This window comes from Vulpes vulpes, chromosome 12, assembly GCF_048418805.1.
Source record: "Vulpes vulpes isolate BD-2025 chromosome 12, VulVul3, whole genome shotgun sequence".
NCBI lineage: Eukaryota > Metazoa > Chordata > Mammalia > Carnivora > Canidae > Vulpes > Vulpes vulpes.
This window is the reverse complement of record NC_132791.1, coordinates 71,345,748-71,364,647: the sequence shown is the minus strand read 5'-3', so window position 1 is coordinate 71,364,647 and position 18,900 is coordinate 71,345,748. Positions and strand designations below refer to the sequence as shown.

Genomic DNA, 18,900 nt, shown 5'->3' with positions numbered 1-18,900 from the left:
AAAGAGGCATGACTCTGGGACAGGAAGCACACTTTGGCTGTGCATGTCCTAAAGAGGGACTCAGCTGTGAGCATGAGCAACCAACACACTTCTTGGCTAGGGAGAGTGAGAGCCTGGCCTGGAGGGGGATCTCTTCTGGCATCCACTGCACTGGATGTGGGGGAAGGAAGTGGGGTGATGGGTTTCCTGAGCAGAGGCATTCCCAAAAGCAGGGAGGAAAGACAGTGTGGTCTGTTCAGAGAGCAGTCAGCAGCCAGGCACCTGGCATGGTGGTGGGAGATGAAGCAGGAGGGGTGAGTAGGGAGCTGGTCATACAGGGCCTTTGATACCAGGGTAAGGAGCTAGTCTGAATCCTACAGCGTGGGACCCTGCAGAAGGCTTTGAGGAGGAACAGAGGTAAATTTATCATGAAGCTTAGGATATAAAACTCCGGGCTTCTCACTTCCACAGAGCCTCTTTCAGGACCCCTCCTGTGTTCACATGGTCATGTGTTTTCATAAATTTTGCAAAAGTATATTTTAACCATAAGATCTAGCCAATTAAGATCACTTCTCTTTTCACTCCCTCTCCCCTTCCAACATACTTCTTTCACTGGCATTAGAGTGGCAATAGGTGCTTTGTGGCTTTGGCTAAGGAGAAATTGCATTTGAGGTCTATTTATTGGCTTATTTACATGGTCTCAGTATCTTTCACGTACGGCTAAGCTACTGTAGTTGTCCAGGGGTAGGAATAATGTCCAGAGCCATTCCTACCACCGCCTCGCCAACTCATTCAGCGTCACTGTGGAGTATGTGCTGTGTGTCCCCTCTGATCATTGGACAAAAGGAGCCTCAGCTGGACCTAAGGTCACTACAGCTTCCATATTGACGATAGTTTGTTTGCTTTTGGGGGTCTGTCTTGCAGATGGGCTCCTTTAAACACAGATCCTACTTGGACGTCTCTTTAAAAAGGCTAAGTGTAACCAGATGGCCTGCTTGTTAAAAAGCTGTCCACGCCTCACAACATATGTACTACAAAATATAAAGGTGCTAAAATAAAATCCCAAAGACCAGGAGAGAAATCTGAGTGCAAATGGGATGCAAAAAGTTTATTCGAAATGTTGATGAAGCTTGAATATGCTAGTTTAACTGCAATTTTGAAAGTTGTTCTGGAAGGCTTCAATAAAATAAGAGAAATGACAGGCTTCTGATTCAAATAGGTGGATAAGAGTACCTTCTGTCATTTTCAAAATTATATATTGAAGAAAATTCAGATAAAAATTAATAGAAAATGAAAGGGAAAATGGAGTAAAGAAATCAGGAGAAGTAACACCGACTTCAGAAACTTAATTGTAATAAGAAAAGGTCTCAGATCAAACCCCAAAGCAGCCATTCATTAGGAGGAAAAGGTAAATATCATAGGGAAGTAACAGACAGGTTCTTGAAATATTTGACAATCCAGTTAATGAAGGGGAGTGAATCTGATGAACGCATGGGAGAAGCATTTAAACTTCTTCCTGACTTGACATGAAATGTTGACAACATGAAAGACAATCCAAAGCTCAGAATGTTGCCCCTACAATAGTCAATAGCAACTTACTGAATGTTACATTTAAAATCAGGCTCTAACCAAGAAAACTTGAAATGCCCTGACATCCACATCAGGAAACAGACTAGATAGCAGTTTCTCCAGATTTGATTATGTGAATGTTCCTATGACACCACCAATACCTTCTCTAAATTGCCAATTATTTAAAAAAGAAAATATGTCCCTCGACATGCTAGAGCCAGAGTTAGCAAGCTGTCACACACAGACCTAGGCCACCTGCCACCTGGCTCCCCGCTCCCCAACACCTTTACTAAGATGTGATTCACATTTAAAATTGCCCATTTAGGGGTGCCTGGGTGGTTCAGTCAGTTAAGCGTCTGCCTTCAGTTTAGGTCATGATCCTGGGATTCTGGGATCTAGCCCCCGTGTCAGGCTCTCTGCTCAGTGGTGAGTCTGCTTCTCCCTCTCCCCCTGCTTGTCTTCTCTCTCTCTGTCTCTCTCTCTCTCTCAAATAAATAAAATCTAAAAAAATAAAATTGTCCATTTGAAGTGTACAATTCGGTGGTTTTCAGTATATTCACAGGGTTGTGCAACTATCACAACACTCAAATTTTAGAACATTTTGGTCACTCCAGGGAGAAGTGCCATACCCATTAGCATTCTCCCTGGCTCATTCTCTCCCCTCAACCCCTGACCAGTCCTGAGCAATCACTAATCTACTTTCTGTGTCTGTAGATTTGCCTCTTCTGGACATTTCTTATCAATGGAATTGTATAATATGTGTCCTTTGTGTCTGGCTTTATTTAATCAGCATAATGTTTTCAAAATTCTTCTGTGTTATAGCACATGTCAGTACTCTCTTCCTTTTAGTGGCTGAATAATAATCCATTGTAAAGATATACTGTGTTTTATTTATCCATTTATCAGTTGATGGTCATCTGAATTGTTTCTTCTTTTCAGCTGTTACGAGAAATGCTGCTGTAAACATTCCTGTGCAAGTTATGGGTGGATGTGTCACTTTTCTTGGATATGTACCTAGAAGTGGAATTACTGAATCTTACAGTAGCTCTGTGTTCACATTTTGAGAAACTGCCAAACTCCTTGCCAAAGCAGCTGTACCTTTTTTACACTCCAACTAGCACTGTATGAGGGTTCTAATTTCTTTATATCCTCTCCCAAACTTGTTATCATCTGTATTTTTATTGCAACCATCCCAGGGGGTAGGAAGTGTCATCTCATTGTGGTTTTGATTGGCATTTCCCTAGTGACCTGTGATGTTGAGCATCTTTTCATCATGTGCTTAGTGGTGATTCACACACACGTGTGTGATATATAAGATATATGTGTACCTTGGGGGGGGGGTAAATGTCTATTCATATCCTTTGCATATTTTTAATTGAGTTATTTATCTTTTTATTATTGAGCTATAGGAGTTCTTTATATATATTTGTATCCCAATAAGGGATGCACAAAATGGTTTGTGACCATTTTTTTTCTGTTTTGTGGTTTGTCTTGTCAGTTTCATGACAGTATCATTTTATGCACAAAAGGTTTTAATTTTAATAAGATTCAGTTTATCTATATATTTTTTCTTTTGTTGCCTGTGCTTTTGGTATTATATCTAAGAAACCATTGCCATTAGGTCAAGAAGATATATTTCTGTGCTGTATTCTGAGGCTAGCCCTTACATTTAGGTTTATGATCCATTTTCAGTTGACTTTTGTGCATGGTGTGAGGTAGGTGTCTGACCTCATTCTTTTGCATGTGGACATCTGGTCATCTCCGCACCATTATTGAAGAGACTGTTCTCTTTCTGTTGAATCATCTTGTTACCCTTGTTTGAAACCAGCTGACCACATGTAAGGGTTCATTTCTGACTCTGCATTCTTTGCCATCAATAGATTTGTCTATCCTTATGACAGAGCCACATTGTCTTGATTACTTTGGTTTGGTGTTAGACTTTGAAGTGGGGAAGCGCAAGTTGTCTTACTTTTTCTTTTTCAAAATTTATTTGGCTATTTCCAGTCCTTTGACCTGTCAGAATGGCTAGAACCCAAGACAAGAAATAACAAGTGTTGGCAAGGATGTCTGTATTTTAAGAGCAGTTTTTCAATTTCTGCAAAACTCCAGCTGGGATTTTGAAAGGATTACATTGAATCTAGAGTATCAGTATATTAACAATATGAACCATAAATACAAGATATCTTTCTTTTTATTTGGACATTTAATTTATTTCAACAGTATTTTTTAGTTTTTAAGGTGCATGTTTTATACTTCCTTTGTTCAATTTATTACTAAGGTTTTTTTCTTCTTTTTGATGCTATTGCAGATAGATTCTTAATTTCACTTCCACTGTATTATAGGATAAACTCTTCATAGAAATACAATTGATTTTTCTGTATTGATCTTGTGCCCTGCAATCTCACTCAGTTTCTTTATTAGATCTAATAGCTTTTTAGTGGATTCTTTAGTAGGAGTTTCTATATGTAAAATCATGTCACCTGCAAATAGAGATAGTTTTACTTCTTCCTTTTCAATCTGGATGCCTTTTATTTCTTTTTTTTGAGGGGGCTACTTTTCCTAGCCAGAACTTCCAGTACAATGTTGACTTTGTTCTTGATCATAGGGGGAAATCATTCATTCCTTCATCATTAAGTATGATATTAGCTACAGGTAGTTCTTCAATGTCCCTTATCAGATTGAGGAAGTTCTCTTCTATTCCTTGTCATGTGTGTGTGTGTGTGTGTGTGTGTGTGTGTGTGTGTGTGCACATGCACGCCTGTGTTTTCAGGAAAGGATGTTGGTGATTGCCAGATTTCATTTTTTGAGTCTTGAGGCAATCATACAGTCTGTTATTTATTTTGTTAATATGGTCTATTACATTGCTTGATTTTCAGATATTAAACCTGGCACTCCTGGGATAACCTGGTTGTAGTATATAATCTTTTCATATGGGTTAGAATTGGTATGCTAGGATTTTGTTGAAGATTTTTGTGTATTTTCATAAGAGATATTGGTCTGCAGTTTTTTTCTGGCAGTATCTCTGTCTGGTTTTAGTATCAGGGTAATACTATCCTCATAGAATGAATTGGGGAATTTCTTTTTCTCCCATATTTTGGAAGAGTTCATGAAGGAATGGTATCAATGTTTTTTTAAGCGTTCAGTAGAATTCACTAAGGAAGCCATCGGGGATTGGGATATTATTTGGAGGTTTTTAATCACTCATTTAATCTCTTTACTTATTATAGGTCTACTCTGATTTTCCACATCTTATTAAAGTGGTTTTGGCAGTCTGTGTTTTTCTAAAAAAATGTCCATTTCCAGCACTCTTTGTTTATTTCATGTGGATTTGGATTATTATTTGGTGTCACTTGCTTTCACCTGAATAATTTCCTTTAGTATTTTCCTATGAGGCAATCAGATAGCCATAAATTCTCTGTTTTTGTTTGTGTGAGAATGTTTTTATTTTAGCTTTGTTGTTCGGAGATAGTTGTATTGATTATCCTTGGTTAACACCACTGCCTCTGGCCTCCATTATTTCTGATTAAGCGTCAGCTCTTGATTTTATTGGGCTTTCTTTATACACGATGAATCTTTTTCCTCTTACTTCTTTGGACATTTTCATTGTCTTTCACTAATTTGACTATCATGTGTCTGGGTACAGATCTCTTTGCATTTATTCTACTTGGGGTTTGTTAAATTTCTTGGGTATATAGGTTAATTTTTTCCCCATCACATTTTAGAAGTTTTCAGCCATTATGTCTTTGAATATTTCCCACTCCTTTTTGTCTCCACTCATCAGATTGCAGAATCGTGACTGATATGTATTCAAGTTTCTGGACTCTGTCTTCTGTCAACTCAGATTTACTGCTGAGCCCTGGGTGAACTTATCGTTCAGCTTTTGAACTTTTCAATTCCAGAATTTCTGTTTGCATTTTTGTAGTAGTTTTTCTCTCTTTCCTGATGTTCCCTATCTGGTGAGACAATGTCCTTTCCTCTCCTTCAGTTCTTTAGACATGGCTCCCATTTGTTCTTGGAGCATATTTATAATAGCTGTTTTGAAATCTGCCTGCTAAGTCCAACATCTGGGCCTCCTCAAAGGTAATTTCCGTCACCTGCTTACTTTCCCATGTGTGGATCACACTCTCCTGTTTCATGTCATGTCAGAAATTTTGGTGGAAACTGGGCATTGGAGACAATACATTGAAGAGACTCTGGATATTGATGCCCTGGATGTTGTTGTGCTGTTGCTTGCTTGTTAATTTGTTTAGCGACTCAGTCACACTGTTTGCATAAACTATATTTGTTTGACCTGCAGTGTGCAGCCATTGATACTGCCCACCGGAAGTCATAGCCTTGGGCCTGTGCATCAGCACCCTGACCACACAGCCCCCAACTCCCACCCCAGGACAGAGGTGTTTAGCCACGTTCTCTCTGTCTCTTTCTCTGACTTTCCCAGTAGGCTTTTTTGCTGTTCTGCCCCTACTGGTCACCCAGTTACATTTCACTAGCTGCTGATTTGGAACTCTGTTCCAAATAAAGTTGGTCCCCTTAGGGAGAGCTATGGAACTGGCTGTTCTGCCTCTGCCTCTGGGAAGACCACTGCTCCACTGCACTAGGACTAGGGTGCAGTGTGGCCCACTTCTCACAGGGTGGCATCCTGGCTACAGGTGGGTCCATCAGTGGGGATGGTAGTCCCTACTCTTCTTGGCTTTTTCTTTTTAAGACAGGACCTCTGCCCTACAAGCAGGCCAGGGAAAGGTCTGTCCAGGTCTAGGATTCTTAGCCTGACATCTGGAGTAGAATCTTATATCTGGGGTAGAATCTTCACCCAGCAATGGGAGCCCTAGTCCTTTTGTCTCTGCTGGCTGGAATTGACTTTCTGCAAGACAGTGTTGTGAGTTGGGAGGTGCCAGTGACTTGGCCTTCCCAGGGTCAAATTGTAGCCCCAGACTGGGAGCAGGGAGGATAGATAGCTCCATTTTCTAGGCAGTAAAGCTCTGCCCCCCTGAGTTGGGGGTGGGGGGAGGTATAGGCAGGGGTTATGGCCCAAATGCCATAGACTTTCACGTTTCTTTTTTTTTCTTTAAAGATTTTATATATTTATTTGAGAGAGAGAGAGAGAGCAAGAGCACGCACAAGCAGGGGGAGCTGCAGGCAGAGGGAGAGGAAGAGGCAGGGTCCCTGCTGAGCAGGAAGCCTGACACAGGGCTCGATCCCAGGACCCTAAGATCATGACCTGAGCTGAAGGCAGATGCTTAACCCACTGAGCCACCTGGGTGCCCCAACTTCACTCTTCTCACCAAGATTTTGTGGATATCCTTGAAAAAATGTTTCCCCATCTGTTGTATCAACTTCAGGACAATTTCTAATACTTTAAGTGGTTGTTTTTTAAAAAATATTTTTCACCAGTTAAATGGTTATCTTACTGAGGAAGGAGTTCACCAAGCTCCTTATAGGTCCACCATAGACGTTTCCACGTGCTCTCTGTTTCTGTAAATAAAGTTTTTGGGGATACAGCCATGTTCATTCACTGGTGTTGCCTGTAGCTGCATTCATGCTCCAGTGGCAGAGGTGAGTAGTTACAAAAGAGATCATGTAACCAAAATAGCTTCTGGTCCTTACAGAGAAAGTTTGCAGAGGAATGGCTGCATTATCTTTGTGTTCTCAATATGAGAAACAGACTTACAAAATGACATTCTGAAACTGGATAGCTCCCGGGGTGCCTGGAATCCACTCAGCTTCTTCGCATGTACCTGTGGCTTGGGCGTTACATGAGGAGGGGATGGACAAGTTTGCCATTAGAAGTGCAGGAAAAGTTGTAGCAGCTGGCTAATTTGAAAAAAAAAAATCATTGTACTCTGCTTTTGGTTGTGTGCACAGTATTGGTCCATTGTTAAATTTTTAACTTTTTGTGCTGTATTTTCTTGTTCTAAATCAATATTCCATTTTATATCTAATGTGTTATATTTTGTAATCTCCTTCTTAAAGCGGTGCTAAGTTGTATGAGTGTCCTCCCCGTGGGAGGCTGGGGAGCAGTGTGACCAGATTCAAGTGGTAGGTCTGTGTTCCCTGAGCACCAATGTTCTGCTCCCTGGGTTCATGAATGGTTACCATGTTAGCTTGCCACCTGACCTTCATGTCCATTATATTTCCTTTAAACATAAATGGGTAAGTCCTGTATGTCTCGGAAGTCACTGGCCTGACCTGCCAGGTGCTTCTTTATGAATGCTGCTTCTTTATGAATGTGGCTTCACCTGGAGACATGGTGTGGGGTGCAGGGCAGCCTCTGGCTGAAGGGACAGCAGGCTGGACAAGACGTGGAGGATGGCGGGTGGCCAGGTTGGAGGTCAGGGGGAGCAGGCAGGCCAGCACCTCTCTGGACCTCTCAACGGGGCTCTGAATGCCTAGGGGAGGTGCAGCCTTCTCAGTGCCTCCAGGGCTGAGCACACATCAAGGGAACTGCAGGCTGAAGAGTATGGGGCATCTGAGTGGCCCTGGAACAGTGAGTCATAGGAGTGACCTTCTGTCTTTCAGCATTGCTTTAAAGGACACTGCATCTGGCTGACACCTGACATCCTCAAGCGGGATGGCAACTGGGGTGCTTGGAGTCCATTCGGCTCCTGCTCACGCACCTGTGGCACAGGTGTAAAGTTCCGGACCCGCCAGTGTGACAACCCACAGTGAGTTGGGCCCACTGTTTCCCACCTTCCTGCATGGTAGCTGAGGTCCCTTAGGCCCCTCACTGGCCCCTTGCTGGCTGGAACTATCCTGCTGGGCGCCCGTAACTGTATACCACTTCTGGAGAGGATGCTGGCACAGAAGTCGCATTCCTGAGAGGAAGCAGAGACTCACAGAGGCAAGGATCTTGCCTCAGGTCACATAGCCTGCTGAGGCAGAGCCAGTCCTGAGGCTTGGAAACATCTCCTAGGCCGCTGGCCTGGAGCCGTTCCCCCCGACCTGGCCTGCACCCTGCTCTAGACATTAACTTGCTCTGCCCTTCTTGGTCAAGGGCGTGGAAGACAGAAGGTGTGGCAAAGATGGGGAAATGTGAGTAAGGAGGAGGGCCTTCTTGGGCTCCTGGATGCTGGGAAGCTAAGCAGGGGAACAGCTGTGTGCAGTCAGTCAAGAGGCAGGGTCAGTGACCTGCCGCCCAGGGTGTGTATGGTAGAGATCGCCTAAGGAGGCTGCCCCCATGGGCTCTGGCCTCTGCAGCAGTTCCCATGCCCTGCTTGGCCAGGCCCTGAGCTGGCCCCCAAGAAGCCAGAGGGGGTCAGCAATCTCAGCTCTGGGGAGAGAGGTCAAGTCTACAGTGGTCAGGAAGGGACACAGTCCTGGAATCTAGCGGTGGGAAAGCCCAAACCTCAGGGACACATGTGCTTGGGGCCAGCTGCCCTAGTCACGCCTGGAGAACACTTCTTCTGCTTCTGACCAGTTCTCACCTGAGGGCTCCAGGCCCCATTCTGGTCAGGTGGAAAGTACCCTGCCCCTGCTCCGCTCAAGCACCCCTGCCTCAGGATGAGATATTAGATTGACAGGACAGGAAGCCAGAACCACAGAGGCTCTGGGGTGCTGGGTGAGGCTGGCAGGGTTCCCATCCATGACATGATACCTGGCATGCAGCAAGCCTCAGTACCTGTGATTAGTCTCTGCTGCCTCTTCATGTGCTGATGGAGTGACTTGGGGCCAGGCTGCAGATCTGGCCCAGCCTCCTGACATCCAGGCCCTGAAGGTTGATGCCCAACTCTGAGCCAGAGGGTCCATTCTCAGGCCTGGCCCTAAGGGAGCTCATGCAGGCTTGAGGTTGGGGAGGTGGGCTCCATGTTCTTTTGTGCTTCCATGCCTGTGTGCTCTAGGGATTTTTTACCCCTCTGCCAGCCCCAGCCTCCTTGGTGGCAGCAAGAGACAAGGACAGCAGTGACAGGAGCTGTCTGTTCACGCAAGCCATCAGGCCCAGTGCCAGCGCTCACCTCCGCATCAGCAGGGGTCTGACAGCACCGTTGGGGAGCCATGGCAACTGTTTATTTACACCAGCATCAGTGGGCAACCCGGGCAGCTGCAGGGCCCTGAGCATTTCAGAGCTCCCCAGCTTCACAGAGCCTCCTTGTCAGCAACCCAGGCAGGCCCCACAGACCTCCCCTTCTGTGCGTTTTCTGGGGGGTGACCACCAGACTTCCCACCCTCCTGTTGGTAGCTGTGGCTCCCTGGACTGAGCTTCCTCTGTTTGCTCTCCCTACTTCGTACCCCTAAAACTGCAGGCGGTCTCATCTCTAGCTCCTTACTTGGTCTTCTTCGCCCACCTCCCCTGAATTCTCCAGCTCACTTTCTATTTTGGAGTTAGCCTGGGTTTCCATTGGAATCAGTACGCCTCCCTCCTGCTGTTTCCCAGATGGTTGCTGCTCCCCGCACCTGCATGCTGTCCTGGTGATGCCCTGGTCTGTATTGTCATTCTCTGCGGCCCCATGGGTGGTGGCCCTGGTGTGAATCTCAGAGCTGCTTCTTTTCATTCACCCCATCAAGCACTGAGGCTTCTTGATTCTTTCTCCAGATTTTTTTTTAATTTTTAAAATTTATTTGAGAGATAGTAGCTGCAATGGTAGAGGGAGAAGCAGACTCCCCACTGAGCAGGGAACCAAATGCAGAGCTCAATCCTAGGACCCTGAGATCATGACCTGAGCTGAAGGTTTAACCCACTGAGACACCCAGGAACTCCTCTCCACAGATTTCTTGTATCACTTTTTCCCACCGACTTCCCTCAAGAACATGGCACTGGGGCATGAGCCTCACAGAAGCTGCCCTTTCCTTGTCCACTCTGCTGTGCCACATGTGGCCACACTGGCCACCCCTGTCACATGGGCAGAGAAGGACCCTTGCCCAAGTCTTCGGTGGGGGCTCAGATTCTGCTTGGTGCTGCCATGCTGAGCAGATGGTGACAGAGGCCCCGAGCTCCCCCTGGGGTGTGGTCCTGCCACGCCCCACTACCCCACGTGCTAGAGGCACCTGCTGGCGGTACCTGCTGGCCCATAGCTGGTATCTTTTCTGGCCTTTGCTATGGAGCTAGTGCTTTGTGGATGAGCACTGTTCTCAGTGAAGTGAGGGAATTAGGGAAACTCAACCCCAAGCCTTTGAGGTGGGAGAAAACCGTGAACAGAATGTCTGCTCTGTTCCTGACCCCTGCTGGGAACTTGTGCAGCGGGATCCTGCTGGTTTGGAACTGTTCTTTGAGTTCCCACCATGTGTCAGGCACAAGCCTAGGCCCAGGTGTAGAGGACTCGCCCACCTCTATCTTTTGATTAATGTCCCAGGAAAGGCCAAACCTTAACTCCCAGCCATGGCCCACTGTTGGTTCAGTCACAGCAATGGGAGCTGGGGGTGTGAGTGCTTGGTAGGCCCAGAGGGAGGAATCACTAACTCCTCTATACTTAATACTCTGAGTTCCTGGAGGCTGGGTCCCTTCATTCTGCAGAGCTCCATCCCCACACCCGAGACTCAGGAATCCCCACCAACCCACAGTTGGCACCCCATATGCCAGCCTCTTCCTGTGGCACCAAGCTGCAAGGCCTTCCCCCTTTTCCTCCAGCCCAGCCAACGGGGGCCGCACTTGCTCAGGCCTTGGCTACGATTTCCAGCTCTGCAACTCCCAGGACTGCCCTGATGCCCTGGCTGACTTCCGTGAGGAACAGTGTCGGCAGTGGGACCTATACTTCGAGCATGGTGATAACCAGCACCACTGGCTGCCCCATGAGCACCGGGATGGTGAGCCCCCAGGGACAGAGTGGAACAGGTGCTCAGAGGCTGTGCCAAGGCTGTGGACAGGCCAGGGCCTGCACTTTCCTTGAGTAACCTGTGGGCCACACCAGGCTGTCAGCAGAGCCCACCCTGTCCAGTGTGGCTACAGGAGCCCAGTCCTGGAATTTTGAACATACAGTTACAGTTCCTGCCAGGCACTGGGCAGGGGTGGGTCACCAGGCACGAGCCTACTGTCCTCTCTCTGTCACCCGTGTGTGTTACACCAACCAAGAACCTGCTGCATGCCCAGCGTGTGTGGTTCTAAGAGTGGGTGCCAGAGTAGACAGGGTCCCCCTCTCAGAGGGGGCTTGCCATCTGGAGGGAAGGGCCATCAAAGCCTCTGGGATCTGCACCAATATCAGCCTGGCTCTGTTGGGAAAAGCTCTTCCTAAATCCAGTAGCCTGGGGTCAAAGGTAAATACTCCAAGAGGGTTGTAGTTACCTGCCCTCTTTCCCTTTCTGTCCCAGGGCAGGCATGTGGGGGGGTGGGGGCAGGTGAATCCTAAGAACAGTCTTTCCAACACCCTGCTGCTTCCCTTCCAGCCAAGGAGAGATGCCACCTCTACTGCGAGTCCAAGGAGACCAGAGAGGTGGTGTCCATGAAGCGCATGGTGCACGATGGCACCCGCTGTTCCTACAGGGATGCCTTCAGCCTCTGTGTGCGTGGTGAGTGCAAGGTGAGTGTTATGGGGCCAGCAGGGTTGTGGGAGGTACTGCAGGGGCATAGGGGCCATAGGCCAGGGTGTCTGCTTCTTGGAGTTATTGGGCAGCCTTGTTGAGGTTGAGCATGAATCAGCATCTGTACCAGGGCAGGTGTGACCCCTTCCCTGTGCTAGTGGTGATCACACTTGAGTGTGTCTGGGGGCCACCCAGGAGCTTGGGCCTACACCCCAGAGATTCTGATTCTGTAGCTCCAGCCAGGCCTGGGATCATGAATTTGATGTGCTCACCGGATGATTCTGCCGCATGTGGTTCACAGATGACCTGCTGTGAAGTGCTGCACATCCTTGTGCTCCGCTGGGTTCTGGATAGCTTGTTCTTGATCAGGGTGGCCCAGGATCTCATTGGTTCAGCTCTTTATAGAAATACCCTTGCTATATTTTCCATTGTTATTAGGTCTTTGGCTTCAATCTTAGGCTGTCAGAAGAAACAACGGTGGGCTAACCTTGGCATATGATCATGGCATGAGCACAGGCCTGCCCTCAGCCAGGCTCCCTAGAAACACCTGGAGGCTCCATAGAGCCTCCTACAATCAGTCCTGCAGCCAATCAGTCTGCAGGACTGATTGTAGGGTCAGAGAGGCTGACTCTGGTCTTGTTTCCCTGAGAGACGAGATCTTCAGGAAGTCTGGCAGATGCCATAGGTACCCCAGAGAAAGAGTGAGGCCAGAGGAGCAAGGAGGTGGGGTGCAGGCCGCTGGACTTGCACTCAGGGCTTCCTTCTGCTTAGAGGACAGTAGCCTGCAGCCCGCAGCCTGCGGTTCAGGAGGCTCCTCCAGATGCAGCAGCAGAGGGCCAGGAGGAGCCGCTCAGCCTGAGTCTGGCAGGGAGGCCAGGCTACACAGTCTAAAGTCTGCTCAGGTAGTGAAACCACATCAACCAGGTAGCAGCGTTGCCTTTGTTCCTGAGGGATTTTAATTTATGGATGTGACCAAGTGACAACCCAGAGGTCAATGCCACTAAAGGAAACATGCGTTACTTATGTTTCCTGAGAGAAGGGCTCACTTCGCTATGGAGGGCCACAGGGGGAAGCACCATGTTTGGTCGGGGTAAAGAAAGCCAGTGTTTATAGGGGTTTCCTTGCAAAAGGCAGGCAGGGCAGAGGAAACAGTTGAGGACTGGCTAGTATAAAGGTGTGAAGAGTGCAGGCAGGCTCCAGGCTGGAGGGGTGGCACTGCTCTCCTGGTACCTGGCCCGGGGATGACTTGGGGCAGGGGAAGCATCAGATGATGTGTGGGAGGCAGATAAAGGGGGTGATTGGGGAATTGTTGGTTTCCACATGAAATGTGCTCCCAGACTAGCCCTCTGCTACGCCCAAGAGCTGGCACGAGGAAGGGGCAGCCTCTCCCTAGCCAGCAAGTTCTTTAAGATGTCAAAACACCATAAGACACAGAAAAATTTTAGAAACATGACCAACACAAACTGTGAGCATGGGAAACATGTAGTAATAGAAGTAGCTTTAAGAGGCAACTATGATATGGCTACAAACATAATGGAGAAGCCAGAGCACTAATTTACCATCTCAGTGGCAAGAGCCTCACTCCTACCATTGACAGTTGAAGAATAGATTAAGTATTTTCATTAATTAATGGTGATTTTGAAGGAATAACAGTAAGATGATAGATTTTTTCATCATTGGGAAATATAAATATTTACATTTGTATGTCATCATACTGCAGAAGTTCCAAAGTGAAGGAGACGGAAGATTGGACCCACACAAAGGACGTGGGCAGTAGTAAGATGATGTACTGAGTCCTCACAATGCATGAGGATGTGCAGCCCTTCTTTTAAAAGAATCTCATACTAGGTCAAAAATCACGTCCAAGTGGTTGCTGTCAATTAGGGAATATGAAAACAACAACTCAGGAAGGTTAAAAGTGAAATGACAGCAGAAGATGTGTCAGGAGAATAAAGATGCATGTGTGCGTATGTACTCTCACACACCCCGAGAGCAGAGAATGAAGAGTATTAAGAATTAAATGAGGCCAACAGGGTCATTTTGTTTGGATAAAGGGCACAATCCACTGCCCTGAGAAAGTAATAGTGTGCTATCAAATATGTGATCCGAAAATTGCATTGAGAAAGGCAGAGATTGAAATAGGCTAGCATCTGTCCTGATCTGATGACTCACCCGTAGGATTTCATAACAGATGGGAAAAGAGGCAAGCAGGACCTAGTTAGCTATAGGCTCCTCCCCTTGGGACCACCTGCCACCTGTGCCAGCGTCTCCCACCTGTGCTTGGACCAAAGCAGAATACAGCTGTCATCCCGCTCTGGTTGTGGCCTTAGTGGGCAGCAGCCATGCCAAGCCACCTGCGGACATGAGCCATCCCCAACCTAAGCAGTCAACCCCAGTAGGATCTCAGGCAAGATTTCAGGCCCACACAAGGACCCTGGTGTTCATTAGCTTTTTCTATTCAGCTTAGGAGCATTTCCCCCTGGTTCAGACCACTGGATGTTAAAATAGTATCTCCTAAAGGTCTGTAGACACTTGCCAGGGGTGGAGGCTCCCTGAGCTGGGGACAGTGCTTGCTTGAGCCTGGTAGTCATCCCACCTGATGAGCCACCCAGCAGCCACCCAGACAAAACTGCTCTTCTAGATGTCAGGCAAGGTCCTGTCCGCTATGATTATTAGACACACTTCTATTTCAGAAAAAACAAAAGATGACAAATAATGTGTTTGAGAGGGAGAAATGGTGACAGGCCATTTTAATTTCTCTCAAGTTCTGACAGATCAAGTGGTTCATTTATGCTGTTTTCTGTGACTCTCAGAACAAAGTCTCATTTAGAACAAGTGTCTTAAGAAAGGTAGCATATTGCTTCATTTTTCCACTGTCCAGATATCCTCCTTCCATTCCAACCAGCTGAATTTCTAATTCATGTTTTGGGTTGTAAAAAGGCTGCAAGCCTTTTTAGAAAGAGCTTATGTACCAGTGAACAACTTCTAAATCAGAGCTGATTCTCAGTTAAGGCGCATGATCTCATGTGGGCTCCAGAGTCCAGGTGTCTGGGAGAGCGCCTCCCAGATGTTCCTTTGCTCCCTGGCATGAGTACCCATCTGCCTACCGCTCCAAGGCTTTTTGCTTTTGGTTTACAGTGTCTGAAACTGAGCACTAATCCCCCTCAGGTGAGAGGCTGGAGCAACCCTTCTCCCAGGGAGTACACTATCTTGGCCTGAAAGGGGGTTCTCCTCCCCGCTCTCCTCCTCTACAACACCTCCAGCCTTCCCTGACAAAGGGAGACTGTGACTGTGCTTATAAGGACCATCTCCTCCCACCCCCAGCAACAGCCCCCACAGGCCAGGCTGCACTGAAAACCATGTCACAAATGTGGAAACAAACTCAGAGATTGAGCAGTGTGCCCTCAGCCCACATACTTAGAAAAGGGAGGTGCATGCTTTGGCTCAGGTTTCTGCACTTTTAAAGACCGATGCTTTTGTTTGGTCCTCTTTTTTCCCTGGTAATTTCCCCCCACCCCAGGAATCATTAAAATAAAAATTAGCATGTTCATTTCATTGATTGCTTTTCACCCTGTTCACTTCCAAAAATGGTTCAAAAGGCTTATGATTACACAGAAATAGATAAGACCAAAGATCATCAGTGTCTATCCACACCTTCAAAAATGATTCATGAACCACTCCTCTGTAGCCCCTGCATGGTATAAGAGTCCCTGCCCTCAAAGGGCCTTGTAAGACAAAAGCCAGAAATCAAAGAGCAGAGGAAGAAGTGGATTTCTCCAAAGGTAGGTGATAGGATGACCTTGAAAGGACAATTGGATCTGAGCTTCTTGGCAGCCTCAGCAAAACGGGAACCCTGTGATGCTCTGGTGCACTCTAGGACGGGCGGAGGGAGCAGACCAGCTCAGAGGACAGGCTGTCTTCCTTGGCTGAGCTAGGACAAAGTGGCCTCAGGCAGCATGCTCAGGGCCATCGTCCTGCAGGAGCTCCTTTCGTGGAGTTTCCCTGGCCCCAGGAATGCTGTGCTGCCAGAGCTATGGAGAATAGAAGAACCCGAATTTGTTACTACTTTGCCAGGTGGCTTGGGGCAAGGGAGCATCCCTGGTCAGTGTGGAATAATTTTGACACTGGAATGGGTGATATTTAGAGGATTTGTTGAAGAATGGAGGCACAGTTGTTCTCAACAACTCTTGTCACCTCCTGCCCCGGCACCCCCGGACACAGACTAAAAAGTCTGAGCTTTGGGTGGGAGCCCCAGACAGGCTGCACCACATGGCTGCCTAGGAAAAGGGTAGAGGCCAGGGCTGATTCACAGCCATCAGGACAGTGACATCTGTGTGGAGGCCAGCTTGCCAGGCCAAGCTAGTCTCGGCAGGCGGCCCTGATCAGGCTGTGCAGAGTCCTGTGAGGTCACACTGTCCAGATGAGCAGATGAGGTGCAATGAGAAGCAGTGGCTGCTCCGTGGGTGGGCGCACAGGGTCTGTGTTGCTCCAAAGCCCTGTCCCTTTGTCTGCATTGGGAACCGCTAAGGATAGTGTGGACCTGAGCTGCAGAGGGAACAAGTGGCAGGGCCCTGGGGGCACGGATCAGGCCAGGGCCCAAGTAGGGACAGCTCTTAAATATGCACTGTACCCCTTCCCTCTGCAGAAGGTGGGCTGTGATGGAGTGATTGGCTCCAGCAAGCAGGAGGACAAATGTGGCGTGTGTGGAGGGGACAACACTCACTGCAAAGTGGTCAAAGGCACATTCACACGCTCCCCCAAGAAGCTTGGTGAGTGAGCCCCTCCCTCCGGCCCCTGGTGCCTGAATGTCTGCAGCACCTCTGGGATGAGGGCGGGGACATGACTTGCTGGAGTATCATAAGTCAGGTATAGTTTGAGCCAGGCTCCAGGGTGGATGGGGAACAGGGAGAATGGAAACCAGGTTTCAGGGGTCAGGGCAGAGAATGCCGACATAGAGGGGGCCACAGGGCAGATCTTAGCAGTTTTTTTGAGGGCAAGGGCTGCATAGGTCACCCCTCTCTTGCCTTCCAGAACTGCCCAGCAGGCCTCTGGGCTCTGGGTCCCTTGCTCCTTACCTCTCGGCTCCTGCTGCCATCTGGTCCCCAGCCAACCTGGGCTCTGAAAGAACAGCTCTCTGGGTGGGCCTGCAGTGACTTTCACCTCTGTCTGAAATGAGGAGAAGCCACTTTGGTTCATCTCTCAGAAGGCCGTGACCTTCACTCAGACCTGGTGCCAGGGTGCGAGGCTGACCCTTCCCACGGTTCAGGAGGCCAAGTGATTTGCTAAAGGGCCTCCCTCCCAGATATGGCATCTTAGCTTACAAGCTCTGGCATGGCTCCAGGGCCACCCTGAGGATTCCTGTCAAGTTTTCAGTGGAAGAGGCGGAGGGCACAGCTGGGATTTGAAAGGAGCAGAACGGCTTTGGCCAGCTGGGATGCAGTACCTTTCCCATCGGCCCTTGTCCAGGTGGGCAGTTCAAAACCCATGAAATGTGGAGCCCTCTGGAATGGCCTTTGAGGGCGAGACCTCTCTGTGCATTGTCTGTGTTCCATTGGCCTCTTCTGTCTCATTTGGCTTTGTCTCCCCACATCCCAACAAAGGTTACATCAAGATGTTTGAGATCCCAGCAGGAGCCAGACACCTGCTTATCCAGGAGGCAGACAGCACCAGCCACCACCTGGGTGAGTCTCTGAAGCTCAGCAGTTCCAGGGATGGCGGCAGAGGCCAGGAGTCAGAGGTCAGGCTGGGAGGCACAGGCGTAGCTGCACCTCCCCTGTCCCTGGCTCAGCTCCTGGAGGGTCTTTCCTGGGTTCACATCCTGATGGAGAGGTCAGGGGCCGCTGGGGTCAGAGGGCTGCTCTGGGAGCAGTGTGGAGGGACATGTGTGCAAAGCTTGCCATACTCCCAGCCCACAGACTGGTGACTGCCTCCCCGTCCCCCATCTCAGGGCCAAGGAGGAAGGCCCCTCTAACCACTGGAAGGCAGGCAGAGTCCTGGGCAGCAGCCTACTCACCGAGAAGGCACTCGGGCTGGCCTGTGGTTGGTCACAGACTGTATTTGCATATTTCCAAATTAGTTTAGTTTTAAATTCAAGAGATTCTTCCTGGAATATAGATTTCTGGAATCTCTTGCAAATGTGGATGTTCTTAGTGAACATCCTCCCATGCGGTGGCCCCTGCCTGCCTGTGGGACTATGTTCTCCGAGACTGCAGGACCCTGGGAGGCCTTCACCCATCCTCGCCCCCACTTCCCGCAAGCACTTGGGCCCCACCTCCCGTAAGCACTTGGGCCCTCCCTCCTGGATAGTCATGGGCTGAAGTCCAAAGTGATGCGGGGGCAGGGGGTTCACTACGGAGATCCCAGACAAGGCTCTTCTCTCAGTTTGAGCCCCACCTTCCTCCTTGTGCCCTGGAGACTGGGCTGGGTCTGGGATTCCCAAAGTGCCACTGTCTGGCACCCCCACCAACACACAGCTCTTCCCTATTTTAAGAGGAAACTTTATACTGCTACCCAAAATGCAAAGCCAGTACCACTTGCCTTAAATGGAAAGTAAATGTAAAAGTTGATTCCTAAAGGGAAAGACACTTGGATCTAAAGTTTCCTGATGAAGGCTCCAGGTCCGAGGCCTGATCTCTGCATAAGAGGAGGCAGGGTTGGTGACCAGTTGAGGGTCTGGTGGCCTCTGCTGAGGCTTTCTCTGTGGGGCAGAGAATTAGAGGAGGCCGGTGCAGGGAGCAATTTCCATATTCTGTGAGCCCCATCTGGGGCCCTTCTAAAATCGTCCAGTAGCACCCAAAGTAGCTGCCTTCCACACTGTGGGAAGCAGGAAGCTTCCTGACCAGCTTCTTGATTCTTGGCTCCTAGATACCTGCTTATCCAGGGCTATTCCCTGTGGCCCATGAGAGC

General features: G+C 48.4%; 1 protein-coding gene across 1 annotated transcript in view; it reads left to right on the top strand.

Annotated features, from left to right (window-relative positions):
* The window catches only part of ADAMTS2 (ADAM metallopeptidase with thrombospondin type 1 motif 2), a 229,386-nt gene that overhangs the window by 191,215 nt on the left and 19,271 nt on the right, over positions 1-18,900 (top strand). Inside the window, exons 11-15 of the mRNA XM_072728815.1 lie at positions 8,065-8,210; positions 11,108-11,283; positions 11,860-11,993; positions 16,640-16,763; positions 17,595-17,675. Of these exons, the coding sequence (XP_072584916.1) occupies positions 8,065-8,210; positions 11,108-11,283; positions 11,860-11,993; positions 16,640-16,763; positions 17,595-17,675 (661 nt within the window). The remainder of the gene's footprint in view (positions 1-8,064; positions 8,211-11,107; positions 11,284-11,859; positions 11,994-16,639; positions 16,764-17,594; positions 17,676-18,900) is intronic.